General features: G+C 27.2%; 3 protein-coding genes across 7 annotated transcripts; 2 read left to right on the forward strand and 1 right to left on the reverse strand.

The window, feature by feature from the left end:
• The first annotated feature begins 341 nt into the window (after positions 1-341).
• Positions 342-4619, forward strand: LOC126855983 (uncharacterized). Its single transcript, XM_050604131.1, has 9 exons — positions 342-530; positions 948-1067; positions 1181-1298; positions 1708-1975; positions 3452-3568; positions 3636-3726; positions 4060-4202; positions 4275-4407; positions 4501-4619. Exons 1-9 carry the CDS (start codon positions 390-392, stop codon positions 4552-4554), a joined length of 1185 nt encoding a protein of 394 aa, XP_050460088.1. The 5' UTR covers positions 342-389; the 3' UTR covers positions 4555-4619.
• Positions 4620-6002: 1383 nt separating this feature from the next.
• On the forward strand, positions 6003-10367 carry LOC126855995 (uncharacterized). The gene is made up of 9 exons (XM_050604148.1): positions 6003-6146; positions 6890-7009; positions 7140-7257; positions 8884-9151; positions 9262-9378; positions 9446-9536; positions 9857-9999; positions 10081-10213; positions 10306-10367. The coding sequence occupies exons 1-9, from the start codon at positions 6003-6005 to the stop codon at positions 10357-10359; spliced, it is 1188 nt and encodes a 395-aa protein (XP_050460105.1). The 3' UTR covers positions 10360-10367.
• A 5275-nt stretch (positions 10368-15642) lies between these two features.
• On the reverse strand, positions 15643-21667 carry LOC126855969 (cytochrome P450 9e2-like). 5 transcript variants are annotated; one of them, XM_050604100.1, is made up of 3 exons: positions 21486-21656; positions 15905-17355; positions 15643-15822 (listed from the first exon to the last, which is right to left on the reverse strand). In XM_050604100.1, the coding sequence occupies exons 1-2, from the start codon at positions 21607-21609 to the stop codon at positions 15923-15925; spliced, it is 1557 nt and encodes a 518-aa protein (XP_050460057.1). In that variant the 5' UTR covers positions 21610-21656; the 3' UTR covers positions 15643-15822; positions 15905-15922. The 5 variants fall into 5 exon arrangements, with proteins under 5 accessions (XP_050460057.1, XP_050460059.1, XP_050460058.1 ...); XM_050604102.1 differs by lacking the exon at positions 21486-21656 and adding an exon at positions 20409-21475 and having other exon boundaries at positions 15905-16278; XM_050604101.1 differs by lacking the exon at positions 15905-17355 and having other exon boundaries at positions 20035-21667.
• Positions 21668-22053: the final 386 nt, after the last annotated feature.

Raw genomic sequence — 22053 nt, forward strand, 5'->3', positions numbered from 1 at the left:
GACCTTGTTCAATCTAGAAAGACAAACTCCTTCCACGAGCGCACGCACAAGAATGAGGCTCTTGAAACTGCATTACTTAAAAAAAGAGCGTTTGCGCTTGCGCCGATTTCGATCGATGAGGTACTCTATGAAAATGTGTTTCCCTGTGTGAAATACTCATTTATTAAATTTCTTTCCATGTAAAATTGATTGCTTATCACCACTTTACAAAATTGTTTAATTTTGGGCAATTTTGTATTATTCCTGAATTTATGATAGATAATTTATGATAGAATTTATATTAAAAAAAACGGTATGATCAAGAATTCTTAATTTGGAGAAAAGGGTGAGGGAATAGAGGCATATTTTTATCAACTTCTCCGCAGTCTAGTTTCTGTGTTTGCATAGTAATGATCTGCATTTTGACCCAACACTTTAATCTCAATAGAATCCTTCTACTCTCAATCGGCTTATGGCCAGAAAACTCAAAATTTCGTCGAGTTCAAACAACTTTGTGTTTTAGTATTTTGACAAGCTTTGTTATATTCCAGGTATGTCCATATTTTTATTTATATTATTATAAAATATGAATTATTAACATCATTACTAATTATGGTCAATGCTTATTTTTATCGAAATTATTAAATATGAACCATTAAATATTATTTATATATTTAAATTTAAATTTATAAATTTAAATATTAATATATATTTAATTATTAATAAATATATTTAATTATTAATTAAATTAATTAAAATTTGCATTAATTATATTTAATTATTAATAAATAATATTATTAATAATAGAATATATTGCAAATACAATAGACAAATAATTATTAAAATTGTATTACTCATTCATATCATTACATATACAAGTGAATTACAAAATGAATTATTATATTGATCCGCGTCAAAAATAATAATTTTCTTATGCAATATATTTTCAATAAATTGAATTATTATAGTTCACAGCATTGATAACTACAAAATGTACTGCTGATTTTATTATCAAAATTTTTTCTTCCGCAACATTCTTTAGCTTTTATATAATTAAGTACAACATGTTCTGGATTAACACTCATCATGTAAGTTCACCAAATTGTATAAATTAATATTCCAAAAACAAGTAAATTTTTATATCACTGTTTTATTCCAACTGTTCTCTTCAAAACAATATTAAATATTTTTATGACGATAGATAAGAAATTTGTTGGAGCAACTACAGTATCTCTGTAATGAATTAAAAGACGAAAACGAGTTTGCAATCATCAAAAAGTATGGAAATAACTCAAAACATTGTACAGTTGTATTGACATGTAAGACAATATTTATCACCAACTAAACTATAAAAAATTGAGCAGATACTAATCGTAAGGAAAGTTAAATTTGATTAGATTAACCTGATCAACTATACTTTGACTCTTAATTTAAATATTATATCTTTTTATCGAAATAATAAAATTATAAAATTTGCATGATAAAAACATTGTTTACACTCTTATCTATAATTTTTACAATATATGTATATTTTTATAATCATGTTTATTATTTATTAGTAGCATATAAAAATATATAATACATTACAGTCAACATTATACAAAAATATAAGATTGAAAGAATGATTCAAGAATCTTTTCAAAATTTGAGAAAAGAGAAAGAATTATGCATAACACATATAATAAAAACAAAGCAACGCTTACAATTATCTTATTTAAATGTTTCTAGTGTTCACCATATGCTGTACTTTTTTTCTTATTTTACTGCCAATTTGGCCACAGATCCTTAGTACTGTCGTGCACATAAACGAGTCTCGAATACAGAGACAGGCAATACAAATCACGACTGAATACTTTTTCGACCAGGAAAAATATTTCTATTTAATTTTACTGCATACAAGCGCAGTTATTTGTATTGGGGCGACTACATTGGCAGCGACGGGAACAATGCTCTTAGGATGCATCATACATGCCTGCGGATTGTTTAGAATTACAAGGTATAGAAGTGAATGGAGGAACAGACGCAAAATATATATCTATTAATAAAATGTTTAACTGTTTTTTTTTAATTTATACTTAATTAATATAATATAAGAATTTTATTATATTAATATATTAATACCTAATTTAATACCTATATTAATATAAGAATGGAAAAGGCAATCAAGTGCCAGCGTGATAACTTGTGCGCATATGTTTTATTACAATCAAATTATATTGATATTTTAATTAAATAATAGACACAATCACACATCCATTTTTGCTCTTAATTGAGTTGGTTATAAGAATTTTTCTTCACAATGATTATCAATTAAAGTTTATTTCTCAAACTTTTCACGCACGTTTTTAAAACATTATTAAATAACCCGAAAAATAGAGAAATTAATATAATAAATATAATATTGATCGGGAAGAACAAGGCTTTTTCCTACTTCACTACATCGTATTCTTTCTATATCTGAGCGAGATATTAATATTACAAGAAATCTTAATGTCGGATTGTTTTACTTTAGTTTCAATAAATTACATAATTACATTAGACTTCAAGGACATTTTTTTTTCTCAAACTTTGCACAGCAATGTTGTTTATAAAATTAATTGTAGTAATTGTAACGCTTCATACATCAGTCAAACAAGAAGACAATTTCGTATAAGGATATCCAAGGAGCATCGCAATCATATTGGATGAAATTGCGACAATCGTTCTGTTTTAATCAATCATAGATTAGAATTTAATCAATATTTTGATTGGCGTAAAGTCGAAATTCTGGATAGTAAACCTTTGCTTAAGAAGCGCTTAATTTCTGAAATAGAGTACATTAAAAAATAGAAAAATAACAGAATATTTATATTATACTTATACGTATCGATAAATTATTTATAAACGTCTTATTTATAAACACTCCTCTATATTCATATTTACATTATGTATCGTGTAATATGAAAAAATTTGACAGTCAAAGATTGACAATCAGTTTCGAACGTTCCTATGTAACATTTGCTTTCTGTACAACATTATTCGTTCAAGTTCGGTATATTTGTATTGCCAATTGTTTTTTTATGTAGAATAATTAATTGGACATTCTATTTCTGTCTCAAAATTTTATTATGTAATATTTATTTTTTGACAACATGAGTAATTCACTCTTGTTCTGCGTATTACTACTTATTTCATATTTGATATAACATATTTCATACACTTTGTAATTGCTGAAGATGATTAAAAAAAAGAAGATGGTTAAAAAAAGAAAGAAAACGTAACGCTTTTGTGATTATTTCTATCATTTAGTTAAAATATCAATATAATTTGATCGTAATAAAATAAATGCGCACATATTACCGTGCTGGCTCCTGATTGCCTTTTTCCTCCTTCGTATAATCTATTGATAAGAATCTTTATTAATTTATTTTGTTTTAATTGACAATACAATTTTGGGAGAACTACATATTTACAGCAAACAAATTAATCATAGTTATCGTATGGAACAAATAATGACAACCAAAGTGTTCCAAAATATTAACTTGAAGAATAGAACCACGATATGTAACAAAATATTTTATGCCGTCGAAATCCATCGCAAGACTATGAAGTAGGTATGCATGTGATAACAATTATGTAGCATGTTTGTAATAATATTTTATTTTTTTTTTTTAAAGATTCACCAACTTTTTATTAACTAATTTTCAAGGCTCGTTCTTGTTTATAATAGCGATAACTGTAACCTCTCTGAGCCTGAATATATTTGCAGTAAGTATTATTTTCATGTTTTAAAAATATATATTGAAGAGATATATGCATCTCTAATAATAACCAATGTTTAAATAATTTATAGATAAAAAATATTACAAAAAAGTAATATAATAATATAATAATATAATTTTAATTAAAAATATGCATATCAAATCTTGCTAATTACGAAATCATAAAAACAGAAAAATCTCAATGTAAAAAATGTTTTTCTTTTTTATTTCTTGCCTATATTTTTCTATAGATAATATACTTATCCTAAATAAAAAATGAGTAATTGATCATACGAAATTGTGTTGAACAAATACATTAATTATAATTATAATATTTTAGGTTTACCGGAGCGCATCGCTTGGAAATAATGAAGCTATTTTATTACACCTTATAATTATAATTATCATCCTTTTATATATGTTTATAGCTAATTATGCCGGGCAAGAAATTACAAATTACAGCAATCACGTATACTTCACAGCGTAAGAAATAACTTTATACATATTTGCAATTATATATACATTAATAATACACATTTATCATATTTTTTAAAGATACAATATTCAATGGTATATGGCACCGTTACATGCGCAAAAAATGATACTTTTTATTTTGCAAAGAAACAGTCAAGTTTTTAATTTAAATGTCGCCGGACTGTTTGTATCATCACTAGAATGTTTTGCCATGGTAAGAATTATTACATGTCATAAACTGAAATATTTACAGCAAATTTAACATGTTTCTAATTGCAACATAAAAGGCATAATTTCATTATTACAGTTAACAAAAGCATCGATGTCTTATTTCACCGTATTATATTCTATGCAGCAATGATGCAAAATTATATCATCTGACAAAAATCGGCCAGAAAATATTTTTTTACATTTGAAACAGTAAAATAATATTAAAAAGTGTGTGTGTTTGTAATAAATTTCGCATAAATTCAATTTTATCTCTATGAGAAAGCATTTTGTTCTCTGATTCGCACTGCTCAGGCTTAGGTAATTGAAAAATCACAAACTCACAATTTTTTATTATCCTATATGGATATCTATTGTGAAATAAATATGTCGCTGGACACGTGAAATAATATAAAACAAAATGCGTGCGAATAATATATTATACAATATTTCAAAATTAATTTTATAAATATATTATAAATTAATTTTATAAATATATATAGATTTAACGTGTATATCATTGAACAAATAAAATAATATCAATTTTGACTTCATATAAAATAAATGATATATTGAGTGATATATGAATAAGTGATACATATTGCAAAAAATATAAAATATATAATATAATTTAATATATAATAAATATAGATATAATATAAAATAATATAATACTAGATGTGTTTTAATTAAAAGCAACAACTTACTCAATTTTGCTTGTTGCAAAATTTAGAAAACTCTGAATCATATTTCATGGTTACCTTTTGTCGGCGACATATACAGGGTGTCCGACAATTCGCGCAACACCCTTTAAAGAAAGGTAGAGAGTGTTATTTTGAACAGAAAAGTCCTGTACCATTTTTTTCTATAACGTTTAATAAAAGAGTTATTATTGAGTGAAGTCTAGCCTATTATCGCCGATCTTCAGCCGGGCGCATGTCGGTGAGCTGTCATAACATCTGAGCGCTCACGCACACTACCAGGCGCGCGGCTCACCGACTGTGCGTCTAGCTAAAGATCGGCGATGATAGGCCAGACTTCACTCAATAATAATTCTTTTATTAATTTTATAAAAAAAAAATAATGCAGGACTTTTCTGTTTGGAATAACACCCTCTACCTTTCCTTAAAGGATGTTGCGCGAATTTTCGGACACCCTGTATATATACATATTTATAACTAATTGACTGGCACACGTAAAAAGCGGATGATCGACTCTATTCTTCTAGAAAGACAAACTTCTTCCACGAGCGCACGCACAAGAATGAAGCACATGAAACTGCGTTACTTGAAAAAAGAGCGATTGCGCTTGCGTTGACTTCGATCGATAAATTACCTGATGCTTATATGAAATACTCATTTATTAAATTTCCTTTTCTGTAAAATTGATTGCTTACTTGCCACTTCTTAAAATTGTTAAATTATAAGAGTTTCATTTCCACAATATTTTGTGCAATTCGATATGAATTATATAATTTATGACAAGAATTTAGTCTAAAGAAGCGGTAAGAGTTCAAGAATATTTAATTTAAAAAGGAAAAAAAAGAATAGAGACAAATTTTTATTAATTTCTCCGCAGTCCGGTTTCTATGCTCGCACAGTAATGATCTGCATTAAGATTCAACATTTTAATCTCAATCGGATCCTCCTTCTTGCAATCGGCTTATGGCCATATCAAAAATCAAAATTTCGTCTACTTCAGACAACTTTGTGTTTTAGTATTTTGACAAGTTTTATTATATTTCAGGTATGTCCATATTTTTATTCATATCATTATAAAATATGCTTTACAAATATCATTACCAATTGTAACAAATACTTACTTTTATGCATTTATAAAATATAATTAATTTATTTATTATTTATTTATTATTTTATTTTAATTATCGATAATAATATATTTTTGCAACTTAAATACATAATTATTAAATTTTTAACACATTATTATATATTATATATTATATATTATATATTATAAGTTATATGTTATATGTTGTATATTATATATTAAATGTTATATATTATATATTATATATTATATATTATATATTATATATTATATATTATATATTATACGTTATACGTTATATATTATATATTATATATTATATATTATATATTATATATTATATATTATATATTATATATTATATATTACATATTATATATTATATATTATATATTACATATTATATATTACATATTATATATTATATATTATATATTATATATATATATATATATATATTACATATTATATATTATATATTATATATTATATATTATATATTATATATTATATATTATATATTATATATTATATATTATATATTATATATTATATATTATATATTATATATTATATATTATATATTATATATTTTATATTATATATTATATTATTACATATATTACAATGCAAATTATAATCTTAATATGCGTAAAAAATAAAGTATTCCTTATGCAACATTTTCAATAAATTGATTAAAGTTTACAGCGTTTATAACTACAAAATGCACTATTGACTTTATCATCAAAACTTTCTGTACTGTAGTGTTCTATGTTTTCTGCACAATTAATTACAGTATGTTCTGGATTAACACTCATAATGTAAGTTAAAGTTAAAGTTGTTTATCTATTTGTGTAAATCAATATTTCTAAAACAAATAAATTTTTATATATCACAACGTTTTCTTTTTCAACTTTTTGAAACAGTGTTAAATTTTTTTGTGATGTGTAGGTAAGAAATTTGTTGGAACAATTACAGTATATCATCAATGAACTAAAAGATGAAAACGAACTGGCTATCATTAAAATGTGTGGAAATAACACAAAACTTTGTACATCTATAAGTATATGTAAGATAATATTTCTTACCACTTATTATACATCAAAAAATTGAGTTGATATCAATCACGAGAAAAGTCAAATGTTCAAATTAGTTTGATTAAATATTTGTTTGATTAAATATATTTTGAAATTAGATTTTTAATTTAAATAAGTTCTTCGCAATTAGAAAAATACTTAATCTTTCTTAAAAAAATAGGCAGCTTTATTAATATTTATTATTATTTTTAACTAAACTTTATTATTTTTAACTTTGTTAAAAATGGACAAAATTTAAATACAAAAAAAGGATTTCAAAGTTTCAAATATCTACTTTCGAAAAGTTATTATTTTTTTTAGTTTCTGCGATTTGGTAATTTTCATCTGTAACGTGGCCCCCAAAAAAAGTGAAAATTTTTGATTTCCTAATGTAACAGTTTAAATTTTTTTCCCACAAAATTGCTTTTTTTTTACATGTTCTTAAAAATTTTTGTTATTCAGTTATTGCAAATTAAATAAAGAATGACTTTTTTTATTTTAATCGCTCATAACTGCGTTAAAAATTATCGTACCGCAATTCAAAAAACAAAAGCTGAAACTTTGCTTTATCAAATGGTATACGTGCCAAATTTCTCTTAAAAATATGTGATATAGAGATGATACAAATGGATAAGAATATGTAAAAATATAAAAAAATGTAAAAATTAAAAATTTTTCTTTCATTATTTTGACCTAAAATTTGTGTGAAACCCAGATATTGTGTAGAATAGCAACAAAAACAAATTACGTTTTTTTAATACTTTTAAGTATCTCCTGTATAAAAAAAAAATGCTAAATCTATGAAATTTTTTCATGCTGACTAATACGATTTTATGATGCAAAACCTATAAAAAAATGTAAAATTGCTCAATTTTAGTTTTTTTAGGAAAAAAGAGAAATGGAAAATAAAATTTAATTAACAAAGAAAAAATTGTTTTTTAGTGCATAGACACTCTATTGACTTTTACTAAGTGTTAGCAAAAACAAAAAAAAAAAAACAAAAATTGTAGTTCTTCTTACCGAAACTTAAAAGAATACCGTCGGCGGTAGCATTATCGAAAATCGTATCATGATAAAATCGGATCTATTTAATATTTGATAAAGAAAAGGGTTTTTTTAATTTTTATGAGAAGTTTATTATACTACTTTCAATAAGATAGTAAATTTATAAAACTTGTTGACTATGTCTTATTTTTACAATATATATATATACATTTTTAATATAGTACTTAATATAGTAATAATATAATAATAAACATGTTTATATATATATATATATATATATATATATATATATATTATTTATTAGTACCATATTAAAAATATATTATAATAACAATATATTATAGCCATTCTGCAAAAGTATCAGAGTAAAAGAATGATTGAAAAATAGTAAAATTTTAGAAAAAGGTAAAAGAGAGGGAGAAAAAAAAAGAAAGAAAATGAGAGTGAGAGAGAAGGAGAAAGTGAGTGGGAGGATAAGAGAAGAGAGGGAAAGAGAGAAAGGGAGGGGGAAAAAGGAGCTAAGGAGTGGAGGAAAGAAAAAGAGAATTATACATTAACATATGTCATAAAATAAAAAAACAATGTCTACAATTATTCTGTTTAAATGTTTCTAGTGTTTGCCATATGCATCTTATTCGCTGGTATTTTAATACTAATTTGGCCAGAGATCCTCCATACTGTTCGTCACATAAACGAGTCTCGAATACAGAATCTAGCAATACATGTCACGACTGAATACTTTATCGATGAAGAGAAATATTTTTATTTAAATCTCTTGCACATAAACGCAGTGTTTTGTATTATGGCAATTACGTTAACAGCGACGGGAACAATGCTCTTAGGTTACGCAATACATGCTTGTGGATTGTTTAAAATTGCAAGGTACAAAAAATGAATTCAAGAATGGACATAAAATTTTTAATTGTTTGCTTGTTTAAATTTGTCAATACATTTTGGGGAGAATCCATTTACAGCAGACACCTTAATTACAGTTACCGTATGAAACAAGTAACGTCGACGGAAATGCTTCAAAATATTAATCTGAATAATAGGACTATAATATATAACAAAATTTTGTACGCCGTCGAAATTCATCGCAAGGCGATGAAGTTAGTATGCATATGAAACAATAATATTACACAGCACATTAATAATAATATCATATTTTTCTTAAAGGTTCATTAATCTTATATTAACTAGTTTTCAAGGCTCTTTCTTGTTGATATTAGCGATAATTGTAATAACTCTGAGCTTGAATATATTTGCAGTGAGTACTTTTTTTTGTGTTCTAGAAACATTTATAAGAGAAATATACATGTATCTAATAATAACCAAAATTTAATTAATTTATAGATAAAATATATTATAAAAAAATAATATATAATCTTAATAATATCAAATTGTACTAATTTTAAGATTAAAATATCTAAAATAAAATATCTAAAAATCTCAATAAATTTTCTTTTGCATTTCTTGTCTGTATATTTTTTGCAGCTTATATACTCGTTCTATATATTTAGACTATAACGAGTAATTGTTTATACAAAATTAAACATGCAAAATATGTTAATCACAATTATATTTTAGATGTACCGGAATGCACTGCACGGAAATAAGGATACTGCTTTATTATACATTATAAGTATATCTATCATTACTATATATTCGTTTATAATTAACTATGTCGGAGAATTGCTTCTCAATCATAGTAATTACGTATATTCCACCATGTAAGAAAACAATTTTATGTGTTATTTACAATTATATACACGCCTATTAATATACATGTGTATTTATTATATTTTTCAAAGATACAATAGTCGATGGTATGTGGCACCATTACACGTACAGAAAATGATACTTTTTATTTTGCAAAGAGGCAATCAATCGTCTCATTTAAATATTGCCGGATTGTTTGTACCATCACTAGAAAATTTTGCTAAAGTAAGAATTATTACATGTCATAAATTGAAATATTTACGACATATTTAGCATGTTTTATATTGCAATCTAAGAGACGTATTTCATTATTACAGATAACAAAAGCATCAATGTCTTATTTCACTGTTTTATATTCTACGCAGCAATGATACGAAGACATTTTGTCCGATAAAAATGACTGAAAATATTTCGTACCTTTGAAATAGTAAAATGTAGAATATTAAAATGTGTGTCACTTCAATACTGCAAAAATTCAATTATACATCCTGATAACAACATTTTGTTTTCTGTCTATTGCACTGTTTTGATAAAAAATCATAAAAATCATAATCATTATTTATTTTCCTATAATGAATGTTTATTTTACATTATAAAATATATACATACATCAGGTGGAACGTGTCTTTAGAAAATATAACAAATAATATATTGCAGAATTTTTAAAGTTAATTTTTTCAGCGAATATTTTTACAGGTATAATAATATTAATTTCTGCTTCATATAAAACGGTAATTGATGTATTACAAGAGATCTAATATGTAATAAATGTAGATATAATAAAATATAATAGCATGCAAGTGTGTTCTAATTAAGAGCAACAATTATTTAGTCTTGTTTGTTGCAAATGTAGAAAGCTTTAAATTATAATTCAGTACCTTATATTTTGACGGCGATAGCTTCATAACTAATTTGCTAGCACACGTAAAGCGGATCAATTCTGTTCCTTTAGAAAGATAACCTCCTTTCATGAGCGCACGCACAAGAATGAAGCACATAAAACAAAAGAGCGATTGCGCTTGCGCCGACTTCGATCAATAAATTATCTGATGATTGTGTGTCTCTGTATAAAAATACGCAGTTATTAAATTTTTTTCCGTGTAAAATTGATCGTTTACTCGCCACTTCTTAAAATTATTGAATTAGAAGAATTTTATTTCCACAATATTTTATACAATTCAGTATTTATCACGAGTTGGATAATTTATGACAGAATTTATACCGAATTTACGATAAGAATTCAAGAATACTTAATTTGAAGAAGAAAAAAGGAGAAGATAAAGGCAAACGTATTTTTACCTATTATAATTTCTCCGTTCAGTTTCTATGCTCGCACAGTAATGATCTGCGTTGAGACTCAATATTTTAATCTCAATAAGGTCTTCCTACTTGCAATCGGTTTATGGCCATATCAAAAATTAAAATTTCGTCGACTTCAGACAACTTTATGTTTCGGTATTCTGACAAGCTTTGTTATATTCCAGGTGTGGCCATATTTTTATTTATATTGTTATTAAAATTATGCATTACAAACATCATTACAAATTATAGCAAACGTTTACTTTTATCAAAAATTTTTATATATGATCAATTTATATTTAATTATTAAAATTATGCATTACAAACATCATTACAAATTATAGCAAACGTTTACTTTTATCAAAAATTTTTATATATGATCAATTTATATTTAATTATTAAAATTATGCATTACAAACATCATTACAAATTATAGCAAACGTTTACTTTTATCAAAAATTTTTATATATGATCAATTTATATTTAATTATTAATGTTAAAATATATTACAAATTTAATAAACAATTACTAAAATTTATTACGTTATTATATATTATTACATACATTACAAAGCGAATTATTATATTGATCTGCGTCAAAAATAATAATTTTCTTATGCAATATTTTCAATAAATTAAATTATTATAGTTTACAGCATTGATAACTACAAAATGTACTGCTGATTTTATTATCAAAATTTTTTCTTCTGCAACATTCTTTAGTATTTACATAATTCAGTACAATATGTTCTGGATTAATATTCATCATGTAAGTTAATTATTTTTCAACTTATATAAATCATTATCAAAAACAAATAAATTTTTATATATCACATTCTTTCTCAACTTTTTCAAAACAATGTTACTGTGATTATAGGTGAAAAGTTCGTTACAGCAACTACAGTGTTTCTATAACGAGCTAAAAGATGAAAACGAACTTGCTTTTTTAAAAAAGTATGGACATTACACAAGACAATATACAATTATATTGATAGGTAAGACAATATTTCTTATCGATTATCTTTATGTTATAAAGTTGAGTATATTTTAATGCTAAGTGATTTTAACATTTATACCACACCGATATCTACGCCTTGGCTTTTATTTCCCAACTTTTCCTACTTGATTACATATTCAAAAACTGATTAATTTGTAACTTTTAGCTTAAACATATTTATCATGTTTTCCACTAAATTAAAAAATTTTTAAACACATGGTAAAAAACATGTTTATATATATATATATATATATATATATATATATATATATATAGGTATGTATATATATTATATATATTATATATATATATATATATATTATATATATATATATATATATATATATATATATATATATATATATGTGTGTGTGTGTGTGTGTAATACATCATATATGTCTCAAAAAGCAAATACACACACAAAACAAATAATATTTAATAATATAATTGCAACTCAAATAATACATGGGATTAGCATTTGCATATTTAAGGATGTATGTGCCATATATCGAAATACTAACAAAAGCATTAAAATTTCATAGATTGTTCTACTATTTCTTCTGAATATTTGTGCAAAAGCTGAACACAATTCTCTCAGCGGTTTGGAAATTATTTAAATTTAAAGTTATTATTGATTCTTAAGGAAAATCGCCTATTGTAGCACTTATTGACAAATTTGACAAAGAAAAAATATTACGAATAAAATAAAAATGTTTACATATATTAAGGAAATTCTAATAAATATTTGTGCAAAACTTGATTTAAATCTACTTATTCGTTTAAAAGTTATTTACTAAAAATTGTAGAAAAATGTTATCTGTCTCTTTCTCTCATTCAACAAATTACTCGTCTTTCATTGTTTTTTGCAGTTGATTTCAGAGGATATTCACGATCAAAAGTTTTTGCCAAAATTAGGAAAAATATTAATTAGAACTATTTTCTTTTATGAAGACGTCAAAATTTTTATTATTTTGTGATACTTAAATTTTTTTCATAACCCGGATTTATTTTTTTGATTTTTCAAACAATATAAACATGTTTTCTTTTTAATTTTGACAATTTTTTGCCACTATTGTACATCCAGAACATCCTTAAATAAATACAGTCAACAATACCTTATATAATATTTTCGAGAATATAATTTTTCTCGAATTGCCATACAAGAGATTGATGTGACGTTCCCTTCCAAAGTCAATTGTTCGCTACGATAATAAATACAAAAATAAAGCATAAACCATGCTTCTGAAAAAGAAGGCAATCTCGCTTGCATCAACTTTGAAACCCGTCCGACAATAAATGTATCTGTACATATCAAATGCGCAATTGTTAAGATTCTTTTCATATGAAATTGATCCCCTAAATGCCTCTTTTCACAAAATTCTTAAACAAGACAATTACAAGAACTTATAGTTTCCAATAATATTTCGTGCAATTTGGTATTTATCATAAATTAGATAATTTATGATAAAATTTATTCTAAAGACATGGTAAAGGTTCAGGAATTTAATTTGGAGAAAAAAAGAGGAGATAGAAATTTTTCATTGAGACTCACATTTTAATCTCAATCGAATCCTTTTACTTGCAATTGGCTTGTGGCGCGACACACCTTGTGTCGTTCAATTTAATGAATTTTAAATTTTAACTTGTCGTCCACTAAATCTCTTCATCCTCCGGTTATTAAAACTTCCTTCGTCCAATCTCGCATAATACTTTTTCTAACCAGGGCCACACGTGTATCTTACGTGAATTCTTTTTTCTTATGTTCATATGTACCGCTCTACTCGTTTTTCGCGTTTCTAAAGATTATGACAAAGTTATATTGATTCCACAAACCGTGAAAAAATCAGCAAACACCATTGTCATTTTATCAAATTACCAAAAAAAGCATCGAGGTCCAATTAAAAAATTGAAGCTCTCCAATTATTATTTACAATTAAATTTTAAGTTAAAAATGATGTCCAGATACGATCACTTGAGAAATATTAGCTCTAGGAAATTACGCATTGCAGAAAATATCGGTTCTAATTAACTAATATCTTATTTCTAAATGTAAATTATACCAAATAAATCTGCTTTGTACAATTTATAATTCGTCACAAAATTCAAGACAAAATGTTGTTGTAATTGTGCCACATGTCCTAATGTATATCCTTATGTATATATATTTTACATATATTATGCATATATATTTTACTTCAAATATTTTCTTCAAATATATTCCTTCTAATTTTTTATTCGAATATTCTTTTTTATTTTTTATTGCTTTAAATATTTATATTATTATATACGACAAGTAAAATTACAAACAGAATTCTCTCTCGAATTTTATCGCAAATTTTATCTCGAATATTATAGATTAACTAAAGCTGATTACATCTAGAGCTTTAAAAAAATGAAATATCATATTTCTGATAACAAACGTTAGAAAAACATCATCAATTACCAAGAACAATGAAAACTGAATGTCAAATTATTTTGAGTATTATTTAGACTACAAATCTGAACATTAACTAGTTTTTGAAGCTGATTTTTCTAAGTTAATAAATATTAAAAAGCTCGTGCAAAATTTGGGTAATTTAAATAAAAACTTTTTCAACGAGTAAAAAGTATTGATAATAAAAACAAAATAAAATGCATCAACATATTAAAAGTACTTAATAAAAATAATAAAAAATTTAAAGGAGAAAATAAAATATACACACAACATACAAATTTGATACGTACATAAAAAAAATGAATTACATTTGTGTGTTTCGTTTTTAAGTTTGAATATTGTTGCAACATATATATTCTTACATTATATATTCTTACATTTAATTTATCTTATTCTTCATTATCTTACAATTCTCATGCGACAATCCAACAAAATAATTATTTTATAATCGTTTTCATAATCTATTGAAAACTTTTATAAATATTTTATTATTATCATCATAAATAATTACAAAACAATTTTTCAATTTTATTGCACTTTAGAAGTTCGGACTATAAAAAATATCATTTAAAAGTGTTACATATTTTTACAAAATTTCTAAAGGCATCCCGAAAATCACATTAACTATTAACATTATCATATCAATTTCAGAAAATATTAAATAGAATGTTTAATTTTACAAATTACAAAAAACATGATTCGAGTTAATATGAGAAAAAAGAAATAAATAAAAATATCTTAAAACTAATAAAAAACAAAATATATGCAGTAATAAAATTTCTTCATATAAAGAATAAACATCTCTATTAGAAACGTCTCTATGATGCTATTTGCTGACACAAATATGGGTTACGTAAGTCGTTAATGATCATCAATATGAACAAATAGAGTTAAGAGCCTACAAGGTCACAATACACAGTCATCATTATATTCTCTATATCACTTTATTATTCTTCATTAGCAATTTAAAAACGTAAAAATAGAATAAAAATAGAAATAATAAAAACAGAACAATAAAATATATAATATTAATTTTATGTAATATTCAAATGGCACAATGATGATGTGTCATAGATAGATCGCAGACTTCAACCATCTTCAAAAACTGAAAAATTATAAACGATTAAATATTTCCAAAAAATTATAAATGCATCAATAATCCTTTCCAATTATCAGAAAATAATTACATTTCATACACAAGTTCATCATGTTTCTCTTTTCTCCAAACCGATCCAGAATCCACCTTCAGGTGTCGGATTGAATTCCGTCTTATCGTATACAACAGGCTCGACAGTTTTTTCCGTTCTCTTTAGAACAAATTTTTGCAAAAGATGAGCTATCAGAATCTTGGTCTCCATTAGAGCAAATCGATTGCCAATACATTTTCTAGGCCCGTGTCCAAAAGGTAAATAAGTATACGGAACAATATTGTCTTTGTTTTCTTCGCTGAATCGTTCGGGATCAAATTTGTCTGGGTCTGGAAAGTATTTGGGATCACGATGTAAACCATAAACGGATATCATCATTACGCTACCAGATTCGACGGTTACGCTCTTGCAACCTGGTTGCGACGGAGGCAACTCATAACTCTTATTGCAAAGTCTATCGGTGAAGACCGCTGGTGGATACTTTCGAAGCGTCTCGTTAATTACCATATCCATATAAGTCATCTTCGACAGCGATTCGTAAGAAATCTCGTCATTTTCGCCGACATGCTGCTGCACTTCCTCGCGCAAGCGATCTTGAATATCTCGATTAACCGCTAGCTCATGAGCAACAAAAGACATCAGCGTCGAGGATGTGTCAAAACCGGCTAAGAAAAAGATGAAAGCTTGCGAAACAATGTCATCCAATGTCAATTTGTGAACGCTGGGACCATCTTTGTCTCGAGCTTGCATTAATAAGTGAATCATATCCGGCCTGACGATACCTTGCTCGTCTCGAATTTTGATGGTCTCTCCAACAATCCTCTTGAAAAATTCGGCTATAGACTTTGAGCTGAAACCCGTCATACCAAACATCTTGGCAAAACGCGGAAATGCACGCATAAACATAAACTTGAACATAGCTAGAAATCCGCTAAAAGCCTTGCTGGTTTCTATTCCTTTTGCATAGAACTCGTTATTTGGATTTTTCATAGAATTCACGCTTATGCCAAAAGCCGTTGTAGCGATTACGTCAGTGGTGTACCGTCTGAAGATTTGCTTCGTCTCAATCGCATCATACAGTTCCGGATGATCGACCAAGTAATTGACGAATTCACGAGAACATTTTGATACTAAATCAAACATAATCTTCATCTTGCTAGCAGTGAAAGAGGGACTTAACGTGTTTCTCATTTCTCTCCAGCGATCTCCGCGTAAGGAGAAAATATTCTTACTGAATAGCGGGTCCAGACTTTCATCCATGAAAATACGATGATCGTGGAAAATTTCAAAGTCTTTCACTAATACATCCTTGATCAGTTCAGGATCGCGCAGAAGCACAACAGGTGTAGCAAATTCCATCATTCCACAATATTTAGCGTCTGGGAAGTAATTATACACAAAAAGACTATTGTCGGTAAAACTCAGACGACGCAGAAACACCTTCCAACCCATTACGAGAGACCGCAATGAATCAGGCAGATAAGGAACACCTTTACCTTTCCAGTAAAAATATGCACGATGCACCAGTGAAACAAATTTTAAAACGCCGATAATGATCAGAGTGGTTAGTAACAGCCCAAGAGGCGACGAAAATAAGAACGAAAATGATTCCATCGCGACGTGAGGAGCGTACAAACGAATGACTTCGTCGGACGAGACGTACAATAAAAATGCAGTGAGTATAAGCGCGGATCTTATCGTGACGAAGAGGGGAGAAAAAAAAACGCCTTCCTCGATATCAATTGCTGCGTCAGTATTCGCGCGGAATAAATCAGTCATGTTTTAACTTACACACAATAATTCATTTAAATCATTACAAATTCTTGTCAAAAATTAAGATTTTTAATAAAGGAAAATTTCTCTTCCCGATTCTGTACACTAACAACTTATGATATTTTTTCCACATGAAAATACATTCCAAATAATTTTTTGTAATCATAATCAATTTGAATTATATTCAGCATCAAATGCCTTTGCATTTGAAGACAGCTATTTTTATGACGCCAAGTATACTTGTGTATAATGAATTTACAGGATGGGTCTAAATGTTCCGATTAGACTTTGTAATTTTATAAGAAATTTAATTCTGGACAAAAAATTTTCCATAAATATGGATCGAAAAATGCTTTCTTAAAAAGTGCTCAAAAACCTCTGAAATCACAATTTTATACTTTTACAAATAACAGAGAAAATATACGTTTTTTAAGAAAAAGTATTAAAACAAAAGAAAGTTAAATTATTTCTCAACAAGATCAAAATAATTGTACGTTCTATAAAATTTTAGATAACCAGTTTCAAATGTATAAAAATATTTGTAAAAATATATAAACCGTGATTTCAGAGATTTTTGGACGCTAACTTTTTAAGGATGCATTTTTCAATCCATGTTTATAGAAAACTTTTGTTCAAAATTAAATTTCCTATAAAATCTTAAAGCCTGCCCGAAACATTTGTGACTACCCTATATATTTTATTTCTTGAAATGTTTTCTGTATTATATACGAGTACAAATAACATTATAAATTGATATCTCTGAATTTTATCTTGAAGTTTATCGCGGATTATAGATTAACTAAAGTAAGCGGATTATAGATTAAATAAAGTTAGCTTTTGAGAATAAACAAAATGCCAAATTTCTGACAACATATAATCAAAAAGTATCAATTAGTAAGAGTAAAAAAAATTGAATGTTAAACATTATTTCGAGTAAGTATTATTTACTTTACAAATCTGAATATTCACTAGTTTTTGAAGCAAATTTTTCTAAGTTAATAAATATTAAATTAAGTTAAAACGCTCGTGCAAAATATGCGAAATTTTAATAAAAAACTTTTTTAATGATTAAAGAAAATTGATAATAACTAGAGAAAAAAAAATACATCAACGTATTTATAAGTATTTAATAAAAATAATAAAAAATAAAGAAGGAAAAATAAAATATATACACAACATACAAATTTGATATGTACAATAAAAAATAAATTATATTTGTTAGTTTCTAAATTTGAATATTGTTGCAACATATACAAGATGTCCAGAATCAATCGCATTATCCGTCGTGTGCAGGTAAAGCAAGTAAAGCTGAGAAAAATTTTATACCATTTTTTTCTATAATGCTTAATAAAAGAGTTAGTATTGAATAAATTCTGGCCAATCATCGCCGATCTTTAGTCAGACGCACTTCAGGCACTGTAAACAACTGAACGCTCACGCACACATGCCAGACGCGCGGCTCTCTGACGTGCGTCCAGCTAATGGTTGGCGCTGAATAGCCAGACTTCATTCAATAATAATTCTTCTATTAAGCATTATAGAAAAAAATGGTACACGATTTTTTTCTCAGTTTTATCTGCTCTACCTGACGGTTGATGCAATTGACTTCGGACACACTATATACTTACTTTTAGTTTATCTTATTATTCTCGTACAACGACAAAGCAACAAAATAATGTTTTCATAATCTGTTGGAAATTTTTCAATGCTTTAATATTATTACCACAATCAATAGTTACAAAATTTCGTATATATAATAATTTTTCAATTTTGTTACACTTAAGAAATATTGATTATAAAAAATATCATTTAAAAACGTTACATTTTTTACAATGTTTCTAAAGGCATCCCCAAAGCTGTTAACTATATAATAATATGAATTTCAAAAAATATCAAATAGAATGTTTAATTTTATAAATTATAAAGAACGTGATTCGAGTTAATATAAGAAAAAAGAAAAGAAAAATATGTTAAAACTAATAAAAAATGAATAATAAAATATATTTGCGCAGTGATATAAGATTTTTTCTCATATCCAAAATGAAAGTTTCTACTAGATCGTCTCTACTGTTACTTGCTGACATAAATACAAGTTATGTAAGTCATTAAAGCCCACCATATGAACGAATAAAGTCAAGAGCCTAAAAGGTCATGATACACAGCACACATCATAATTTTCATTTTATCAATTTTTATCAGCAATAATGCAATAAAAATGGAACAATAACATATACAAAATATTAAATTTATGTAACATTCAAATGGCACAATGATGTGTCATAGATAGATCCCAGACTTCAACCATCTTCAAAAACTAAAAAATTATAAACGATTAAATATTTCCAAAAAATTATAAATGCATCAATGATCCTTTTCAATTATCAGAAAATAATTACATTTCATATACAAGCTCATCATGTTTCTCTTTTCTCCAAACCGATCCAGAATCCACCTTCTGATGTCGAATTGAATTCATTTTTATCGTATACAACAGGCTCAACAGTTTTTTTCGTTCTCTTTAGAATAAATTTTTGCAAAAGATGAGCTATCAGAATCTTGGTCTCCATTAGAGCAAATCGATTGCCAATACATTTTCTAGGTCCATGTCCAAAAGGTAAATAAGTATACGGAACAATATTGTCTTTGTTTTCTTCGCTGAATCGTTCGGGATCAAATTTGTCTGGGTCCGGAAAGTATTTGGGATCACGATGTAAACCATAAACGGATATCATCATTATGCTACCAGATTCGACAGTTAAGCTCTTGCAACCTGGCTGCGACGGAGGCAACTCATAACTCTTATTGCAAAATCTATCGATGAAGATCGCTGGTGGATACTTTCGAAGCGTCTCGTTAATTACCATATCCATATAAATCATCTTCGACAGCGATTCGTAAGAAATCTCGTCATTTTCGCCGACATGCTGCTGCACTTCCTCGCGCAAGCGATCTTGAATATCTCGATTAACCGCTAGCTCATGAGCAACAAAAGACATCAGCGTCGAGGATGTGTCAAAACCGGCTAAGAAAAAGATGAAAGCTTGCGAAACAATGTCATCCAATGTCAATTTGTGAACGCTGGGACCATCTTTGTCTCGAGCTTGCATTAATAAGTGAATCATATCCGGCCTGACGATACCTTGCTCGTCTCGAATTTTGATGGTCTCTCCAACAATCCTGTTGAAAAACTCGGCTATAAACTTTGAGCTGAAACCCGTCATACCAAACATCTTGGCAAAACGCGGAAACGCACGCATAAACATAAACTTGAACAATGCTAGAAATCCGCTAAAAGCCTTGCTGGTTTCTATTCCTTTTGCATAGAACTCGTTATTTGGATTTTTCATAGAATTCACGCTTATGCCAAAAGCCGTTGTAGCGATTACGTCAGTGGTGTACCGTCTGAAGATTTGCTTCGTTTCAATCGCATCATACAGTTCCGGATGATCGACCAAGTAATTGACGAATTCACGAGAACATTTTGATACTAAATCAAACATAATCTTCATCTTGCTAGCAGTGAAAGAGGGACTTAACGTGTTTCTCATTTCTCTCCAGCGATCTCCGCGTAAGAAGAAAATATTCTTACTGAATAGCGGGTCCAGACTTTCATCCATGAAAATACGATGATCGTGGAAAATTTCAAAGTCTTTCACTAATACATCCTTGATCAGTTCAGGATCGCGCAGAAGCACAACAGGTGTAGCAAATTCCATCATTCCACAATATTTAGCGTCTGGGAAGTAATTATACACAAAAAGACTATTGTCGGTAAAACTCAGACGACGCAGAAACACCTTCCAACCCATTACGAGAGACCTCAATGAATCAGGCAGATAAGGAACACCTTTACCTTTCCAGTAAAAATATGCACGATGAACCAGTGAAACAAATTTTAAAACGCCGATAATGATCAGAGTGGTTAGTAACAGCCCAAGAGGCGACGAAAATAAGAACGAAAATGTTTCCATTGCGACGTAACTATAGTATACAAACGTATGACTCCGTCGTACGAGACGTAAAACGTATAAATGCGGACGAATATAAGTGCGGATCTTATCGACAGAAATGAAGAGGAGATAAGGGAACGCGCCTTTCTCGGCATCATGATTCGCTGTTTCGGTGTTCTCATGCCGTCAATACGTCAGTCATATTTTAATGTTATATTTTATTCACGCATAATAATCTATTTAAACAGAGCGTCACAGATTCATGTCAAAAGTTAAGATTTTTAATGAAGAAAAATTTCTTTTTTTGTTTCAATAACAACTTATATTTTTCCCAGTTACATATGAAGACAACTATTTTCGTGATGCCGTATATATTTGTGTATAATGAATTTATGATTATGAGATACAAATTCAATTGTATAAGCATACAATAAGAAATTTTTTAAATATCAATTATTTCCAGGA

Source organism: Cataglyphis hispanica, chromosome 17 (genome assembly GCF_021464435.1).
Source record: "Cataglyphis hispanica isolate Lineage 1 chromosome 17, ULB_Chis1_1.0, whole genome shotgun sequence".
NCBI classification, from domain to species: domain Eukaryota; kingdom Metazoa; phylum Arthropoda; class Insecta; order Hymenoptera; family Formicidae; genus Cataglyphis; species Cataglyphis hispanica.

Excerpts from the sequence above, each read along its gene's own strand:
- LOC126855983 (XM_050604131.1), top strand. The coding sequence starts at position 390 with ATGATCTGCATTTTGACCCAACACTTTAATCTCAATAGAATCCTTCTA. Across the intron at positions 3,727-4,059 it reads TGAGCCTGAATATATTTGCA|GTTTACCGGAGCGCATCGCT; the intron begins GTAAGTATTATT and ends ATAATATTTTAG. Across the intron at positions 4,408-4,500 it reads CACTAGAATGTTTTGCCATG|TTAACAAAAGCATCGATGTC; the intron begins GTAAGAATTATT and ends TCATTATTACAG.
- LOC126855995 (XM_050604148.1), top strand. The coding sequence starts at position 6,003 with ATGATCTGCATTAAGATTCAACATTTTAATCTCAATCGGATCCTCCTT. Across the intron at positions 7,010-7,139 it reads TCTGGATTAACACTCATAAT|GTAAGAAATTTGTTGGAACA; the intron begins GTAAGTTAAAGT and ends TGTGATGTGTAG. Across the intron at positions 10,000-10,080 it reads AATTACGTATATTCCACCAT|ATACAATAGTCGATGGTATG; the intron begins GTAAGAAAACAA and ends TATTTTTCAAAG.
- LOC126855969 (XM_050604099.1), bottom strand. The coding sequence starts at position 17,644 with ATGACTGATTTATTCCGCGCGAATACTGACGCAGCAATTGATATCGAG.